Genomic DNA, 15901 nt, shown 5'->3' on the forward strand with positions numbered 1-15901 from the left:
TGGTCCTTCCCCTTGCCCTTTTTTTTTTCCCCTTTTTGGTTTTTATTCCTTTTGTTTTTTTTTTTTTGCACCTTTTTTTTTCCTTTTTTTGAGGTAGGTTTTTTTAAAAGACATTCCCCGGACTTGCACCCCTTACCCCCCCTATGTGCTAAGCATAATAATTTCAAAAAGGGGGCTTATTAGCCTTTCACGTTTACTGCCTTCTACTCCCGGGAAAGGGCCGAAATATTTTCGGCCGTATCTGGTTACCGGCACGTAGATGAAAAAAGATAAAACAGATTATCGGCTTGTCTTCTACATGCGTCCGCGGACAATGCAAAAGGTGTATGTATGTACAGACATGACCAAAAAAAAAACCCGAAATTGATTTTCCCCCAGCGTTGGGAACATGGAACAGAGTTTCGCGTTTTCAACGCGTCAGGTCTCTTATCAATTCGGATCTGGCCAGGCCTTTTCCACCCTCAAAAAGAAATTTATGAAATAATGTCAAAAAAAAAAGAAATAAGGGGCATTTTATAAAAATTTATTATATCATTATTTTACGTTCCACAATTTTTTTTTTTATTTCATTCTATTTGTATTACTCACTTGTATCTAAATAGGGGTTTTTGCCTATTGAAATATTTCTTCGTGAGGACGTGTTGCACCATTTAATAATTCCTTATCTACAGAGGTGCGGCATACCGGACATTTTGTGCATGGGGGTATGTGTGTGTGTGGGGTGTGTGGTACTTAAAATAATATTTAATTACATCAAGAAAGAAATATTTAATATCTTTAAATTCCCTTTAAAAAGTAATAATGGTTGACAATTTAGAGCTCTTTTATTTGTATTGACTGATTGGGAATTCTGCTACTGTTACTTGACCGAGCGCTTCCTCTCTCCCTCCCCGCGTCATGGCTTTGCCCCCTCCTATTCTTTTGCTAATAGGCCCACTTCGCCACTCACACACATTCGTCCTGTTTAACCTTTTAGATGGGTGCCTGCGGTGTAGTGTTGTCACGGGCGCGGTGATTGTGACCTACAGTCGTGAACTGGAAAACCACCCACCCTGATTAACGCTTCAGCGGGCCCAACGTTTAGCTCATCACCTTTTACAGCGTGTTTGGTTTAATATCCTGCATTTGGCGGCAGCGCGTGTCATCCTTCCATCTAATTTGTAATCCCCAAACTACCCTAGTAATTTAATCTCGGATCTTACACCCTCTTAGCCACACCATCCATAATTACGTTGTTTGCTAAAGGTATGGCTTGGTCCCGATACACCCACCGACTAGTTTCTACGGAGAGGTCCTACACATCATTCATATTGTGTAAACGATATCTTATATTAGGCTGTGACTTAGTGTTTGATGATCCTCACTTCTACCTTCATTCAGCATATCTCATTACAAACTTTACTAACCCCTCCCGAGGCTTTTTAACTTCACAACCATATTATGGTCCGCATTTTTCTTTCCTTGTGCACAACTGAGACCTAATCCCCCCCTTCATTTTTACACATTACCACACTAATAACTTTAGTATGTACTATGTGAAAACCCCCAAATAGTTTTCAAAAACAACCAGTTGGTTTCCTTTTATAAATGCTAAACAGTTTTTAAGACGATTCACAACGAGTGCGGTCTCATGTAGCATTATGTAAACAAGGGTTTTCGGATTTAGGAAAACTCGTGACAATACAGAAACAGCCCCTTAAGTGATTTATATCATTTGAACGATCCGTTGGGACGACGAGCAGATAGCATTGAAAATATTTAGAATAACCTTAATTGACAGTATACGTTGCAAGCAATGTAGTAAAACCTTTTTTAAACCAAAAATCCGACACAAGTGGATTGCTCATCATGTTATTAAACCATTCCTGTGTAACTTTACGTCCTACTGATTGAGTTACTTCGATTTTGTTAGCAATAGGATATACATTTTTATTGTAGATAATATCTGTTTCCCTGAAAGTTATATTTAATTTAAATGTTAAGAATGAGAACTTTTATAGAAAATACTACTTTATTTTTGTTAGATTAATTTAATTTAATTGCTAGATGTACAATTTACAAACTCGTAAGTACAATGTAGCAAATCAGTATTGTAAATCGTACAAAATAATATTCTATTTTTTAATTTACAATATAAAACAACGATAAATTTCTGTTAATGATGAATGTGAATATTGTTGACAAAAAACTATAGTTTGAAATAAATAAAAAAATGTCATTTCTTTTATAGCTTTATTGCAGTTTTAATACCTACCTTAGATACAATTTAGCATACATACTCTACTCTTTATATACGTATTAAAACGGTAAACTTTAATAAAATTAGTAATTAGCTCTGTTAAATTATTAATTGTAAACAAAGAAGGGCTATAAGAGCTATTAAACATAACAAAGTTGTCAGTTGATATTAAAAAATATAAAAAACTTTATTTGAACGGAGCGAGAAATAAATAAGAAGTGATCATTTATTCGCATTTTAACGAAATAATATATACATAAGAAATACACATTAGAGCGAACGTTTCGACTGACATTTCGAGCTTTCCTCAGCGCAATACAAATATTATATAAATTGAAATGTAATATTGAACATTAAAAACGGCAATTAACGATGTCAAGATAATAAAAAGTCAGTTTTTTGTCTCATTACATATGTTTCTAAACAAGTCATCGCGTGTGACAAGTGCAAATTTTTGATACATACTGAGATCGAGCGACAGTGCCATGTAATCACTATGTGTATAGGCTTCCTAATTTATTGGTCAAGGGTGATATCTTGATTGAATCGTCATATTAAAATGTTGTTAGACATTAAATGGAGATTCAAATAAAATTGGCGATTATTTTATAGAAGTTACAAGTATCAGATACGAAATCTTATAGACACAGTTTTTTCCAAAAACAAAAGTTTACTAAAGACAGAACGTTTTTACCGTCTCAACTCTCAATCCCAAATGAACAATATTACAATCAATATTACATTTCAATTTATATAATATTTGTATTGCGCTGAGGAAGGCTCGAAATGTCAGCCGAAACGTTCGCTCTAATGTGTATTTCTTATGTATATATTATTTCGTTAAAATGCGAATAAATGATCACTTCTTATTTATTTCTCGCTCCGTTCAAATAAAGTTTTTTATATTTTTTAATATCAACTGACAACTTTGTTATGGTAAAGTTTAACTTTGTAGAATAATACGGATTCTAAAATTGTTGTTTTTGTAATTCCTTATTTTGAACGTTTACAGAAACAAAAGACATGCATGTTTTTAAATTCTATAATTTTACATACAAATATAATTTTATTATTAATGTAAGTTGAAGCACTTGTACTCACCTATAAAAAACAAGTCCGAGAACTGTTATGTTTTTGTCAGAGAAATTTGGAATTACAACATGATTCACGTTCCAAATTTTGTCCGAACGTTTCCATGTATGTTGAAAATGCAACGTGATATTTTCAGTTACATTTTTTGCAAATTCCATGTAAAATTGATTTTCAAATCTGCACCACATTTTAATGTTTTGAGTTTTGAAATCAAGAAGGACTAGGTAATTAGACATAACCATTCTTGCATGATGAGTTAACATTACAGGTGTGGTAGTGTAGTGTTTCCATTCCAATTTGTACTTATCTCTTTCCGTATTTCGCAATGGCATATTTGATAAACTCGTGCAGTTGTGACATCCTAAAGAAATGTTAAAGGTTGCTTCTAACGATAAATTATTTGTATGCCAACATGGAAACGCTTGTCGATCGCCTATTATCTGGAAATGCAGAGCACCTATCCAACTACAATTCAAAGAACATAAATTAATGAAACTTTTTTAATAAGCATAAAAATATTGAGAATTAAGAATGTTTAAATGTTATATGCGTCAACACAACACATTATATTTTTTAACTTTATTATATATTATCGTAATAATAAAGGTAAAGATTTACATTTATTAGATTTAAATACCGCGATTTATACAATAATTTTTGGAATATTTAATACATAAGTGGTATATTAATTAATGTCTTATGTAATTGCATATTGTACACTTTTTAATAAACATGTATTATTTACTTACACAGTTTTGTTTTTCACGTTGAAAATTCTGAAACCATTAGCAGCAAAGCCAAAATATTTTATATTTAAAGTGTAATTGCCAGGTGATAACTTATCCAGAAAGGATATTTTAATTGGGTCTTTTTTAGTATTATATGTCGGTTTATAAACTGTATCTTTATCATTCTCATATTTTTTCAAATTTGTAATTAAAACTATATTTTTAATACATAATTTTTCTGAATGTAAATATATGTCTTGCGTTTTGTCAAGAATGTTTATGCTGATATTGTATTCTCCTTGGAAAATATTTCCTTCAATAAATGAGGTAAGTTTGATATCGTAATGCATTGGTTTTATATTACTTGATGGTCGATAGCACAAAGATTCATTGCGAATGAAAGCCGTCACAGCAGTAAAAATTAATCCGCTACTTAATAATAGTTTTAGGAATATCATTATGTCGAAGAAAAGGAATATTTATTTCAGATCTGTAAAACACTGTAGACAAAAGATAAATAAAGAAATTAAATACAGCTTAGATTTTTTAAATGTATAATGTTCTTGTATATAAATAAAAACAAAAACATAAATACAAAAAGTATTAAAATTATTAATTAAAAAATTATTATAATTTGTAAAATACTATATATGGTAAGGAAATAATGTGCAAATTTTTATTCTGCACACTTTTTTAAAATAAAATTATATATATATATATATATATATATATATATATGTATGTATGTATTTTAGTGTTGTGTATATATTGATATATATTGTTCAGTGTTGTATATATATATTGTTGTATATATGTTGTATATGTATTAAAAGTTAATTGTTATATTTTTTATTTTTCTTAATTATATAAATAATCTTCAACATCAAAAATTAACTCAAAAAAAAATATTTTTATCGGCTCTCAATATAAATAATATAAGTATGCTGTCTTCTAAGCTGGACAATAGAGCCAAGGAAACGAAACGAAAAATTAATTAAACGGAACTGTATCTCAATTTGAGATCCCAAAGTTCCACATATAAATTAATTTCGAAACTTACATATGGAGAAATAAGCGAGAAAAATATAGGTCCGAAAAGTCGCTGAAGCGGGAAACGAACCGGCGTCTTTCACTTTCCGGGCGACTGCTCTTACCAACTAAGCTATTCAGACCCTTTCGATCCTATATTTTTCATTTGCCTTTTTAGTAGATGTTAGTAAATACCGCCGTGATTAGCCCAAGACGTGAATAAACTCAGAAATAAATATTTTTATCGGCTCTCAATATAAATAATATAAGTATGCTGTCTTCTAAGCTGGGCAATAGAGCCAAGGAAACGAAACGAAAAATTAATTAAACGGAACTGTATCTCAATTTGAGATCCCAAAGTTCCACATATAAATTAATTTCGAAACTTACATATTACGGTTCCCGCTTCAGCGACTTTTCGGACCTATATTTTTCTCGCTTATTTCTCCATATGTAAGTTTCGAAATTAATTTATATGTGGAACTTTGGGATCTCAAATTGAGATACAGTTCCGTTTAATTAATTTTTCGTTTCGTTTCCTTGGCTCTATTGCCCAGCTTAGAAGACAGCATACTTATATTATCAAAAATTAATATTTGATTTTTGGTTTTTGTTAAAAATATTTCATTCAATATCTCTCAACAAAACTTAAAAGTTATTTTTAATTTTAAAATACTCTTAAATATTTTTTTTATAAAAAAATAACTACACAGATAAATTGTAGAAAATAGAATGTTAATAATTTAGTTATAAAAGGACAATTAAAAATATCAATTATAAGACTTATTATGTGTTATGTAAATTATAGTATTTTTAAGATTCAGAAATAATTTATTCGTCTATCAAACTTTTGTGGGTCCACGATTATTTCAACATTACAATTTATAAAATATTATAATATCGGCATTATTTGAAATTACCTCTGAATTGAAATTTGAAGATAATTTTGAATAAAACTATTCTATTTATAATAATATGTTGGACATTCTTTAAAATTCCGTTATACTGTACAATTAAATTTTTTTTGTATTTGTAGACAAATATATGTTTTTATATTTTTAACTTATTTTGACTTACCTAATATTTTGAAACAGTATGTTAACTGCAAAATTATATATATTTTAAATTACTGCAGCAAATTAATGCTTTAGTAATATGCAATGGTCAAAGAATATAATTATTCACACACACTTTATTAGAATTATTATATCTACCATGATATGGTTCGAAAGATCACGAAAGACTGACTGATTCTCTGTACTTGTCATCATGATAAATAGAATGTGTTATGTCAACAAAACTTCTGATGTCCTTATGTGTATATATATATATATACTAGCTTTTCGGCCCGCGCGAAGGGTACACACACACACACACACACACACACACACACACACACACACACACACACACACATTATATTTATCATAAGGACACGTACAGCGCAGTCAGTCTTTCGTGGTCTTTCAAATCGTATCGTGGTACATATAATGATTGTAATAAAGTGTATGTGAATAATTATTTTCTTCGAATATTGCATACTGCTAAAGCATTAATTGGCTGCTGATAATTTTTAAAACAATATAGTTTTAATCTATATTATTTTTCAGTTAACATTCTGTTTCGAAATATTGGGTAAGTCAAAATTATTTTTAAACATATATATATATATATATATATATATATGTATGTATATATATATAATAATTGATACTTAAATAATTCTAACACTAAAGAAAATGCTGTACAAAGAAAGGAGTCGCAAATATTAATTTTCATTAAAAATAATTAATATAAGTAATAATTAATATAAATTTGTAAATAATGCATATTTATTTGTCATATATATATATATATATATATACATAACAAATAAATATGCATTATTTACACATTTATATTACTTATTTCGAAAATCATTTTCACAAAAAATATGGTGATATCTCGTAATATACTCGTCGTTTTCGATAATTTTATCATAATAATTATTTTGATTTTATAATTTTAATAATTATCTCAGTTCCTAGTAATTCTATTTATTTTAACATGAATTTAGCATCTATTTTATTTATTTTAACATTATTTTAACATCTATTTATTTTATTCATATTAATTATTTTTAATGAAAATTAATATTCGCGACTCCTTACTTTGTACAGCATTTCCTTTAGTGTTAGAATTATTTAAGTATCAATTAAAGTATTAAATCAGCCACGAATGTCTTTCTAAAAAAGGCATGCAAAGTCGATTATCGCTAATATTGTTGCTGATTTTCCGCGATGTTGATTATGGTTGTCTCGATTAACATTGTATATTATATTAAGGGGATGCCGGAGCGTTGGCCGAACTCCGACGGGTTAGCGCCCTCATTTGAGTGGAACTAAAATTGTCGATAATTATCGATAATTTTAATTCCGCTATTATCGATAATAATCCATATATGTCAAAAAGCTATTTTAGTGTGTTCAACATATTGAAATCAGACAATATAATATATTTTTACTGTCGAATCATCTCGCACACGCATCTAAGCGTCAATGACAGTAAAACATACATATATAAATGTGTCTCTTTATGACATACCTGTAGTTGAACACAATTTCAATATTGCTCTTTTATATATTTTGATGATATATGCATATTTTCATGTATTTTTCAAAGGAAATATACAATCTACCATATATATATATATATATATATATATATATATATACAAGGTGGTTCAAAAGTCCGGCAACGGTCAATTATGTCCAAGAAATAGTGATCTTATGAATAAAATATAAAAATTGCAGGGTTCAACCCGGGAAAAATTTTTTATATATAATTATATCTAAATAATTATATAATTATACATAATTATATGTGAAATATGTTCATTTTATATATAATTAAATTTATTTATATATAAATTATGAAGTTCATGTATAATCTCATGTCAAGTTATATATGAAACATTATATATATTTATATATATGAATACTTATTTATTATATATACAATATATATATATATATATATATATATATATATATATATTTATATAAGTATATGTATATAAAAAGCTCTTTTATCTAATTATATATAGACATATTTCATATTTAATTTTGCAATTATATGTATAATTTTATATATTTCTATATAATTTTATATTGTTATATATAAAAATTGTTTCTAGGAAAAATAAGATATTTTATGGTGACCTTATTTACTTTGACGTAGGGGTCAAATTTAGAGGTCATTTCAAGATCAACTTTTATTAAACAAAACACTCTATTTTTATTAGATATTCTTGTAGCTTATCTCGAGAATTTTCCAAAACACTAATAAAATATTTTTTTATGTACTTATTGAGTTATAAAGGTTTGAAGTAAACAATTCTTTTATAAAATTGACAATATCTTGTAAAACATTCAATTTTCATTATACATTTATACTTTTTATGCACGGAATAATAAGACCAATCAATAGGTGCAAAGAAAACACAGTTGCAAAAGACGTATATGTAATTTTCAAGAAGCAACTGCCCAGCAAACATTATAATTGCTATATAACACGTAAATAACGTGCATGTAACATGTAACATACACGTTAGTTGTAATTTCCCACTTATGGATTCTATTATTTATTGTAATTATAGATAGGATAATGACTTAGCGAAATATTATCTTTCGGCATCCTACAATATCGATGCTATCTGGGATGTAATTACAATATATAAATAACATATGTCATATTACAAATGTTACATCTATGAGTGAGAAATTACCGTATATGTTACATGTAACATGCACGTTATATAGTATTATATACATGTAACATAGCAGTTATATTTTGTGTTTGCTGGGTACATTTTCTTTACACCAAATTGGTCTCATTATTATGTGCATAAAAATAAAAAGTATGATAACGTAAAACTGAATATTTTACAAAGATATAATTTTATGTCAAACAATTACTTCGAATCTTTATAATTAACTTTTTTATAATTTTAATGTTATTAGAATAAAATATTTGCAAAAATATAACTTCAAAATTGATTGATATTATAATAGAAAACACCGATGTATACTTTAATTATATATAATAATACAGAGTATTACATAAAAACTATTTTAAAACTATTGTAGTTATATTTTTATAGGACAATGAATAAAATAATAAAAAATATAAAATAATGTCAATTATGTGTATGTACAATAAAGACGAGAAATAAGTCATAATAAGTTCATTGGTTGATATCATTAAATGAAATGCATCATCGACTTACCAATTTGTTGTAGATTGAATATTATCCAACCAGTTTCTTCAAATCTTAATGATAATTTCAAATCCTTTTCTGTGCATACCTTATGATGAGTAAAATTGTTAAAATCGGAAAACGTTTGCGTAGTAAAAGTTACAAAAACGCAATAAACGCTTAATGTGTCGGTATATTGTATCGATACATTTACTTCGGTCACAATATCCGTATTATTAACTTTACGATCTCGTATTATTTTTATAATAGGACAATGCTTTTCCATATACCACTTATTGATTATATCCATAGCACTATGTTCTTTTACAGCAGTAATAATTTCTTCCAGAAAGTGACCCATACTTCGCCTAAATTCACATAGTATGTAAAATATATAAAAGAACAAATATGTTAAAATTGTCTGTATAACGTTATTAGTGTAAACAATTTTAATAAATACTATAAAGTAAAATATAAAATTGCATTTCTATTTATATATTTATATATCTTATATTTATATTATAGTAATAAAGAATATAACAATTTTAAATAAAATTTAAATAAAATTTAATAATTTTGTTAAGTTATTTAGCCATTAGCATAATATAAATGTTATTTGAGCAAAGTATTGAGAGAATTATAAAATAATTAAAAAATAGATAAAACATATGAGAAGTAACAAAACAAAAATAATATAAAAAAGATCGATTTACGAAAGACGAAAATAAAAATAGAGAAATAATGGAAAAAAGATATGTCTTAGATATTCAAAAACCTATTAAATATAAGATTAAAAAACATATGTAGCACAAAATGCAATTAAACAAAAAAAAATTATAAACATTATAGATGATATAAAGAAATGAAGGAAATAATAAAATAAAAATAATTTATAAATTATTATCAAAAATGACAAATCGTGAAACAAAGATAAACAAAACAACATTAAATATAACAAAGATCGAGAATCTATTGCTGTGAGATCTCACAGCAATAAATTCTCTATCTTTGTTATTTACAATAAAAGCGATTTAGCCATATCATTCATTAAATACAACATTATGAAATAGTGACAACGATAAAACAACAAATTCTTTCTACAAAAGCAGTTTCGTAGTAAGAATAATAAAATTAAATATAATAGTTTTACACAATTTTATATTTTTATTATATTTTTTATTATATTACTTACTTGCTAAATACATAGTGTGTGCGAACGGTTTTCCAAAATATTTCTTCGGTGAAAGCGTGTAGCATCATGCGCAGTATAAAAGGTGCTATAATTTGCATCAAAATTATGAATTAGATATATAATAATATAAATATATAATTATTTTAAAGTTTATATGTAAACATAATGATTTTAAAAAGAAAAATTATATTTTATATGTATACAGGATAGTAATCGCGCGAAACAGTGAAATAAAATTTTTCGTTAATTCTTACGAAGATAGCAAAACATTAAAGGACCATTCAATTTTTTCTACCTACATATCCGTGGTTATTACCGTACACTTTATCTATATAAATACACACACACACACAAAATATATAGAGAGGGGCAAAAGTTCCGGAACGGCAAAATATCTCAGAAAATATTGATTTAATAAAAAAATATTTCAAACAAAAAGAGTAGGACTTGAAAAAACTATTCGATGATATTATGACTCTTTGACTTCGAGATGACCTTGAATAGCACGGTCAATGTCAACATTAAAAGTTTAATTGGAATCCTCTATTTTGTATTACATATTCTTATAGTTAATGTTGAGACCTAACTAAAACACTATAATAAAACATTTTTTCATTAAGTACTTTTCGAATTATAAAGGTTTGAAGTTGACAATATTTCGACAAAACGTAAAATATTTTGCAAAATATTCAATTTTCAGTAATTATAATTAAATACTTTGATGCATAGAATATATACATACATGTACACAAATTATTTTATTTCAAATATCCCTAAACAATGATTTCTTGAATAATTTATTTTAAAGAAAAACGTTTTAAATAAAGTTGTATGATTGTTGCATAAGTGTTATGATTTCTAAAGAAAAACAAACGAACGCTACTGACTTTTTCCTAAGGGCCAATTTTTATGTCATTTAAAAATTACTATTTTTTAAATAAGTCTACCTTAATTTTTTATAAATCGATTTCTCGCATTATTCATTATCAAAACAATAAATTGTAAGGATAAGATAATTATAAAAAGAATCTTATAGGATATTTTAAACCTTTAATACGTTATTTTATATAAACGTAAATATAATATCTCAAGAAATATTCATATTTTTACAATTTCATCTCAATAATTTTGTACATACATGTAAAATAATGAGAAATGTCGATATTTTCGATAAAAACAATATAGTTTTTAAGGAAAACTATGAAGCTTCTAGTTGCAAATTACATACAAATATCTGTATTGTTTGTGTTTGTGTATTTGTGTGTGTGTAAATATACTTTAAATATTAATTAAATAATATACATAAATACGTATGCACGTACATATGTGTGTGAGTATGTGTGTGTGTGTATGTATGCGTGTACATTTATAAAATTTTAATAATATATTATTATATTATATAATTTGTAATATATTATTACAATCCAAATAAAAAGTTAATTATCTTATAACTTTTACATATTTTTATAATATTTATATTTAAAAATTTACGTGGACTATTTTATTATATTACATCTTACCCCTGATAGATTCGCGAATTTTTAATAAGAATTTGTCGTCTTGTATAGGAGAATTCCATATATGATAATCACCATCCAAAGAAAAAGAATTATGTTGATTTTGAACAACAAATAAATTTATTATTTGATATTCTGTATAAATCTATAAAAAAATTATTAAGTATATCGATATTGATAATCATTCGAAAAATACTTGCAATAGAAACAATTATTAATGTTAAAAAAAACGACCCGACTGTCAAAAATATTCTTTATTCTTAAGATGTCACATATAGACGACGTTTCGATCCTTGGTTTAGGTTCTCTTCAAGTCTTAAAATAACGTATTAAAACGAATTATAATTCAAATAAAATCAAATAAATCTTAACATATTTTATATGATATAAAATTAGACAAACGATGTCAAACTGTCCATCCAGAGTCACACTTAAAGTGGACCTTTCCTGGGTAGAAAGGAGTATATTTTACGAACTACAGACATTGCAACTTTACCGTTGTACTCAAAACGATTAGTTGTACGAAAAAAACCAATTATAACCTTTTTTGTAGAGAATTTTATGAGCTATAATTTTAATAATAACTTTTTTTCTAAAAAAATTGATAGTTTTTAAAATAATGTCAAAAAACAAAAGGTTATTCCCTATAAAAAAACGCGCTGGATAAAATTAAGGATACTTAATTTTCAGGATTTTATTAGAACATCGACATAAAAGCCTCCTCAACAATTCAGCTTGTTCCTAATTTTTATGAAATTTTGCCCTTTTCAAGTCTAATTTTACTGAACAATATAAAAATCTGAATAATGTGTAAAATATTGTAAAATAATGCGTAAAAAGCAGAATTTTTTAAGGTGTTATTGAAAAAATGTTATTAATTGAACATGTGAATTTATTGTTATTACGCGATGTTACATCATAATTTGTACGATTCTTAATTTATTTTTTCGGATAGGATGAAAGCTAGATGCACCTATCTATATAAAATTTTCTCAACTGTTTTATGTATTTAGTTACACTTTTTGGGATATAATTTATATTAAATGTATTTTTTATAAATTATTTTATATATTTGATATATTTAAGTTTTTGCTGAGGAAAAATCATTTCCAATTCGTCTCAGGAATCTTCCATTATCGTGTGATACGGTACGTCTGGGACACCGTGTATATTGCCCAAAAATGAATAATTTCGAATTTTCAGAAATATTTTAATTTCTACGTTACTGTTTTATTTTGAAGTGTATATCTATGTTATATAATTATAGCGTTTAAAATAAAAAATAATAATAAATAATAAAATAAAAATTATATCACGCTTTTAATAGAAATAATATAAATATATATATATATATATATATATATATATTTCACAAAATATGAATATATAACTTATAATGAAGCATCGTACTTTGTAGCACAAAACAGAGGTCGTAATCAAGTAGTAAAACGTAGAATAGATGCAACGTCGAATCTTGGATGTTAAATCTCTGGCAATTTTTGTCGCATTTTACAAAAGTGTGTTTTTTTTTATTTAAATTTTATCTCGAATCATCACCTTTTTCATTTTAAGTAATAAGAAACAATTCTTTGCATTCTTTAAGTTTTATTGTAAATATCATATCTAAATGCTGCACAAAATCGGAACCAATGTCTTTAAAAAAAATACATTAATTTGCTACATTTAAAAATCTGGCGACGAATTTGCGTTATAAATAATTTCTTTTAATATGATTGTCAAAGGATTTCGAGAAGAATTTTTCATTCAATGTCCTCTTTGGGTCCAAGCAGACAGTCCTGCGTCGCGTCGTCTGGAGTAAAAGTATACTTCTTGAATCAAGACACAACATATTTTTGAATAAGTGATAAAAATGACTTTTTTTATAATTTATTATATAATGTCGATTAATATAAAATGTACATATTCATTATAAGATTTTATTGCTATAAATCATGAACATTTTTTTCCATATTGTAATCTTCAATTTCACATTTTAAAATTAGACAATTATGACGACGACAGTATTCTAATCAATTTTTATTATCTTTTAATTTTTAGTTTACAAAGAATTCGTAATTTAAAAAAAAGTTGTCTAAAGAGCTTTTTCAAATAATATTTCATATTATTTGATTAAGGAATATATAAATCTGATTATATTTTACGTTAATATTTTTATTTTTTCACGGTTCATATAATGATTATAAATGATAAGATCTTATTTAGAAAATTAAATTATTAAAATACAGCTATTTAACAGTGATGTGTGATGAAAAGATCACTAACATAATTAGCCTTTTATGTGCAAATCTTTCATGAAAATTTATTTATTTCAGCAAATATCGTCTTTGAGCTTTCTTTCATACATGAACTGACACCTGAACAACAAAACAACCTTAAGGACATATTAAAAGAGAAATAGAATTTTCATCGAACGAATTTTCAGAAATAGATGTTTCATCGAACTTCATATCAAGTTTCATATTCCAATGACCCAGAATATGACCCAGAATGTACCGATTTATTCGATATTGTACAAGTATTAGCATATAAATCGTAATACCTATTAGATTTTTTATAATGGTTGAATTAATTAACTATTCTATCTATCTATAATATAGAACATATTTTTTTATGTTTTTATAATGTATTATAATATATATTTATAAGAGCAATATTTTTATGTGTATAAAGAATATAACATATACAGTACATCATGTCTCTGTATAATATATTTATAATTGTATACAAATGTATAATAAATTTATTAATACTTGTAATTTTTTATAATAAAACATATATAATTTATATTTAAAACAAATATAATTGTCTTAATCACCAAAAGTCATTTTTCAATTATATTATCTACATTTAATTATATAAATTTTTATCAAATTTATCTAATTGAATAAAATAAAATGTAAAATTTTTAAAACTGATAGAATTCACTTTTTGTATACTAATGATTAATAACTAATGTATGCGATTTTTATCTTCAAAAAATACTAGCAAAAAATACTTCAAAATCTTCTCAATTTTATATCTATAATATATGCATTGAAAGCATTGAAAGAGCATTTCTAAAAATAATTTCCAACTTTATATAATATAAAGTCAGTTTTTAATTTAGAACGTACATTGAATTTCACGTACAACATTACTGGCATCATCATTGCATTTATTATAAGTCAGTCTGTAACAATGACAAAATATTTTTTTATTAAATACGGACATTCACTTCACGCGCCGTTGCTGAATGTCAGCGTAAACTCGCGCAATTTCACTGTCTAGATCAGTCGATCTTTTACTCTCTCTTTGTTTATAACTTAAATATATTAAGAACTACTACATACACTACTATTACAGCTGGCATTCTTGTGTTTTATAATTTTAATTTTCTTTTGTTATTCTTTATCAAATTCGTAATAATTTTTTTGAAACAATCATGATTAAAATATTGCAACAACAATTTAAATGCATTTTAATTTTAATTTTTTTCCTTTTTTAATAAACTCTGAAAATACTTATTGAGAAACTAAGAAAATCTTATACAGTTTATACTAAATCTATAAATGACTTTTTTATTGGTACATTATTGAGATTATTTCGTAAAATAATTTTTGCTCTAATTAGTGCTTCAGACATTCTTTTCTTCCAAAAAAATATATTTTTAGTGTTCTTAGATATAATTGCGTTATGTGATTGTATGTAACTGTAAAATATAAAATATATATAACTTAAATGTTTAAATTAAAGTTGGTGTTAATGTTCATGGATATACTTCAGAAGGACCGTAATGACAGTTGAAACGTTGTATTTTAATTAAGCGTCAATAAATTATTACCAGTTGTGTCGACTTTTCTCACTGTG

General features: G+C 26.0%; 2 protein-coding genes and 1 long non-coding RNA gene across 3 annotated transcripts; 1 reads left to right on the top strand and 2 right to left on the bottom strand.

The window, feature by feature from the left end:
- Positions 1-1769: 1769 nt before the first annotated feature.
- LOC146721918 (aminopeptidase A-like) lies at positions 1770-6320 on the bottom strand. The gene is made up of 4 exons (XM_085485901.1): positions 6166-6320; positions 4081-4559; positions 3341-3796; positions 1770-1953 (listed from the first exon to the last, which is right to left on the bottom strand). The coding sequence occupies exons 2-4, from the start codon at positions 4515-4517 to the stop codon at positions 1770-1772; spliced, it is 1077 nt and encodes a 358-aa protein (XP_085342027.1). The 5' UTR covers positions 4518-4559; positions 6166-6320.
- A 232-nt stretch (positions 6321-6552) lies between these two features.
- Positions 6553-14723, top strand: LOC146721919 (uncharacterized). The gene is made up of 3 exons (XR_014925459.1): positions 6553-6723; positions 13777-13855; positions 14368-14723. It is a non-coding gene; the product is annotated as an uncharacterized LOC146721919 (long non-coding RNA).
- Positions 9255-12175, bottom strand: LOC114928856 (uncharacterized). The gene is made up of 3 exons (XM_029300226.2): positions 12038-12175; positions 10518-10602; positions 9255-9693 (listed from the first exon to the last, which is right to left on the bottom strand). The coding sequence occupies exons 2-3, from the start codon at positions 10583-10585 to the stop codon at positions 9330-9332; spliced, it is 432 nt and encodes a 143-aa protein (XP_029156059.1). The 5' UTR covers positions 10586-10602; positions 12038-12175; the 3' UTR covers positions 9255-9329.
- Positions 14724-15901: the final 1178 nt, after the last annotated feature.

This window comes from Nylanderia fulva, unplaced genomic scaffold (genome assembly GCF_048542155.1).
Source record: "Nylanderia fulva isolate GAGA-0341 unplaced genomic scaffold, ASM4854215v1 Scaffold4, whole genome shotgun sequence".
In the NCBI taxonomy this organism is placed as follows: Eukaryota; Metazoa; Arthropoda; class Insecta; order Hymenoptera; family Formicidae; genus Nylanderia; species Nylanderia fulva.

Excerpts from the sequence above, each read along its gene's own strand:
- LOC146721918 (XM_085485901.1), bottom strand. The coding sequence starts at position 4,517 with ATGATATTCCTAAAACTATTATTAAGTAGCGGATTAATTTTTACTGCT. Across the intron at positions 3,797-4,080 it reads AACGTGAAAAACAAAACTGT|TTGGATAGGTGCTCTGCATT; the intron begins GTAAGTAAATAA and ends TTTGAATTGTAG. Across the intron at positions 1,954-3,340 it reads CTCGGACTTGTTTTTTATAG|GGAAACAGATATTATCTACA; the intron begins GTGAGTACAAGT and ends TATAACTTTCAG.
- LOC114928856 (XM_029300226.2), bottom strand. The coding sequence starts at position 10,585 with ATGATGCTACACGCTTTCACCGAAGAAATATTTTGGAAAACCGTTCGC. Across the intron at positions 9,694-10,517 it reads ACACACTATGTATTTAGCAA|GCGAAGTATGGGTCACTTTC; the intron begins GTAAGTAATATA and ends ATGTGAATTTAG.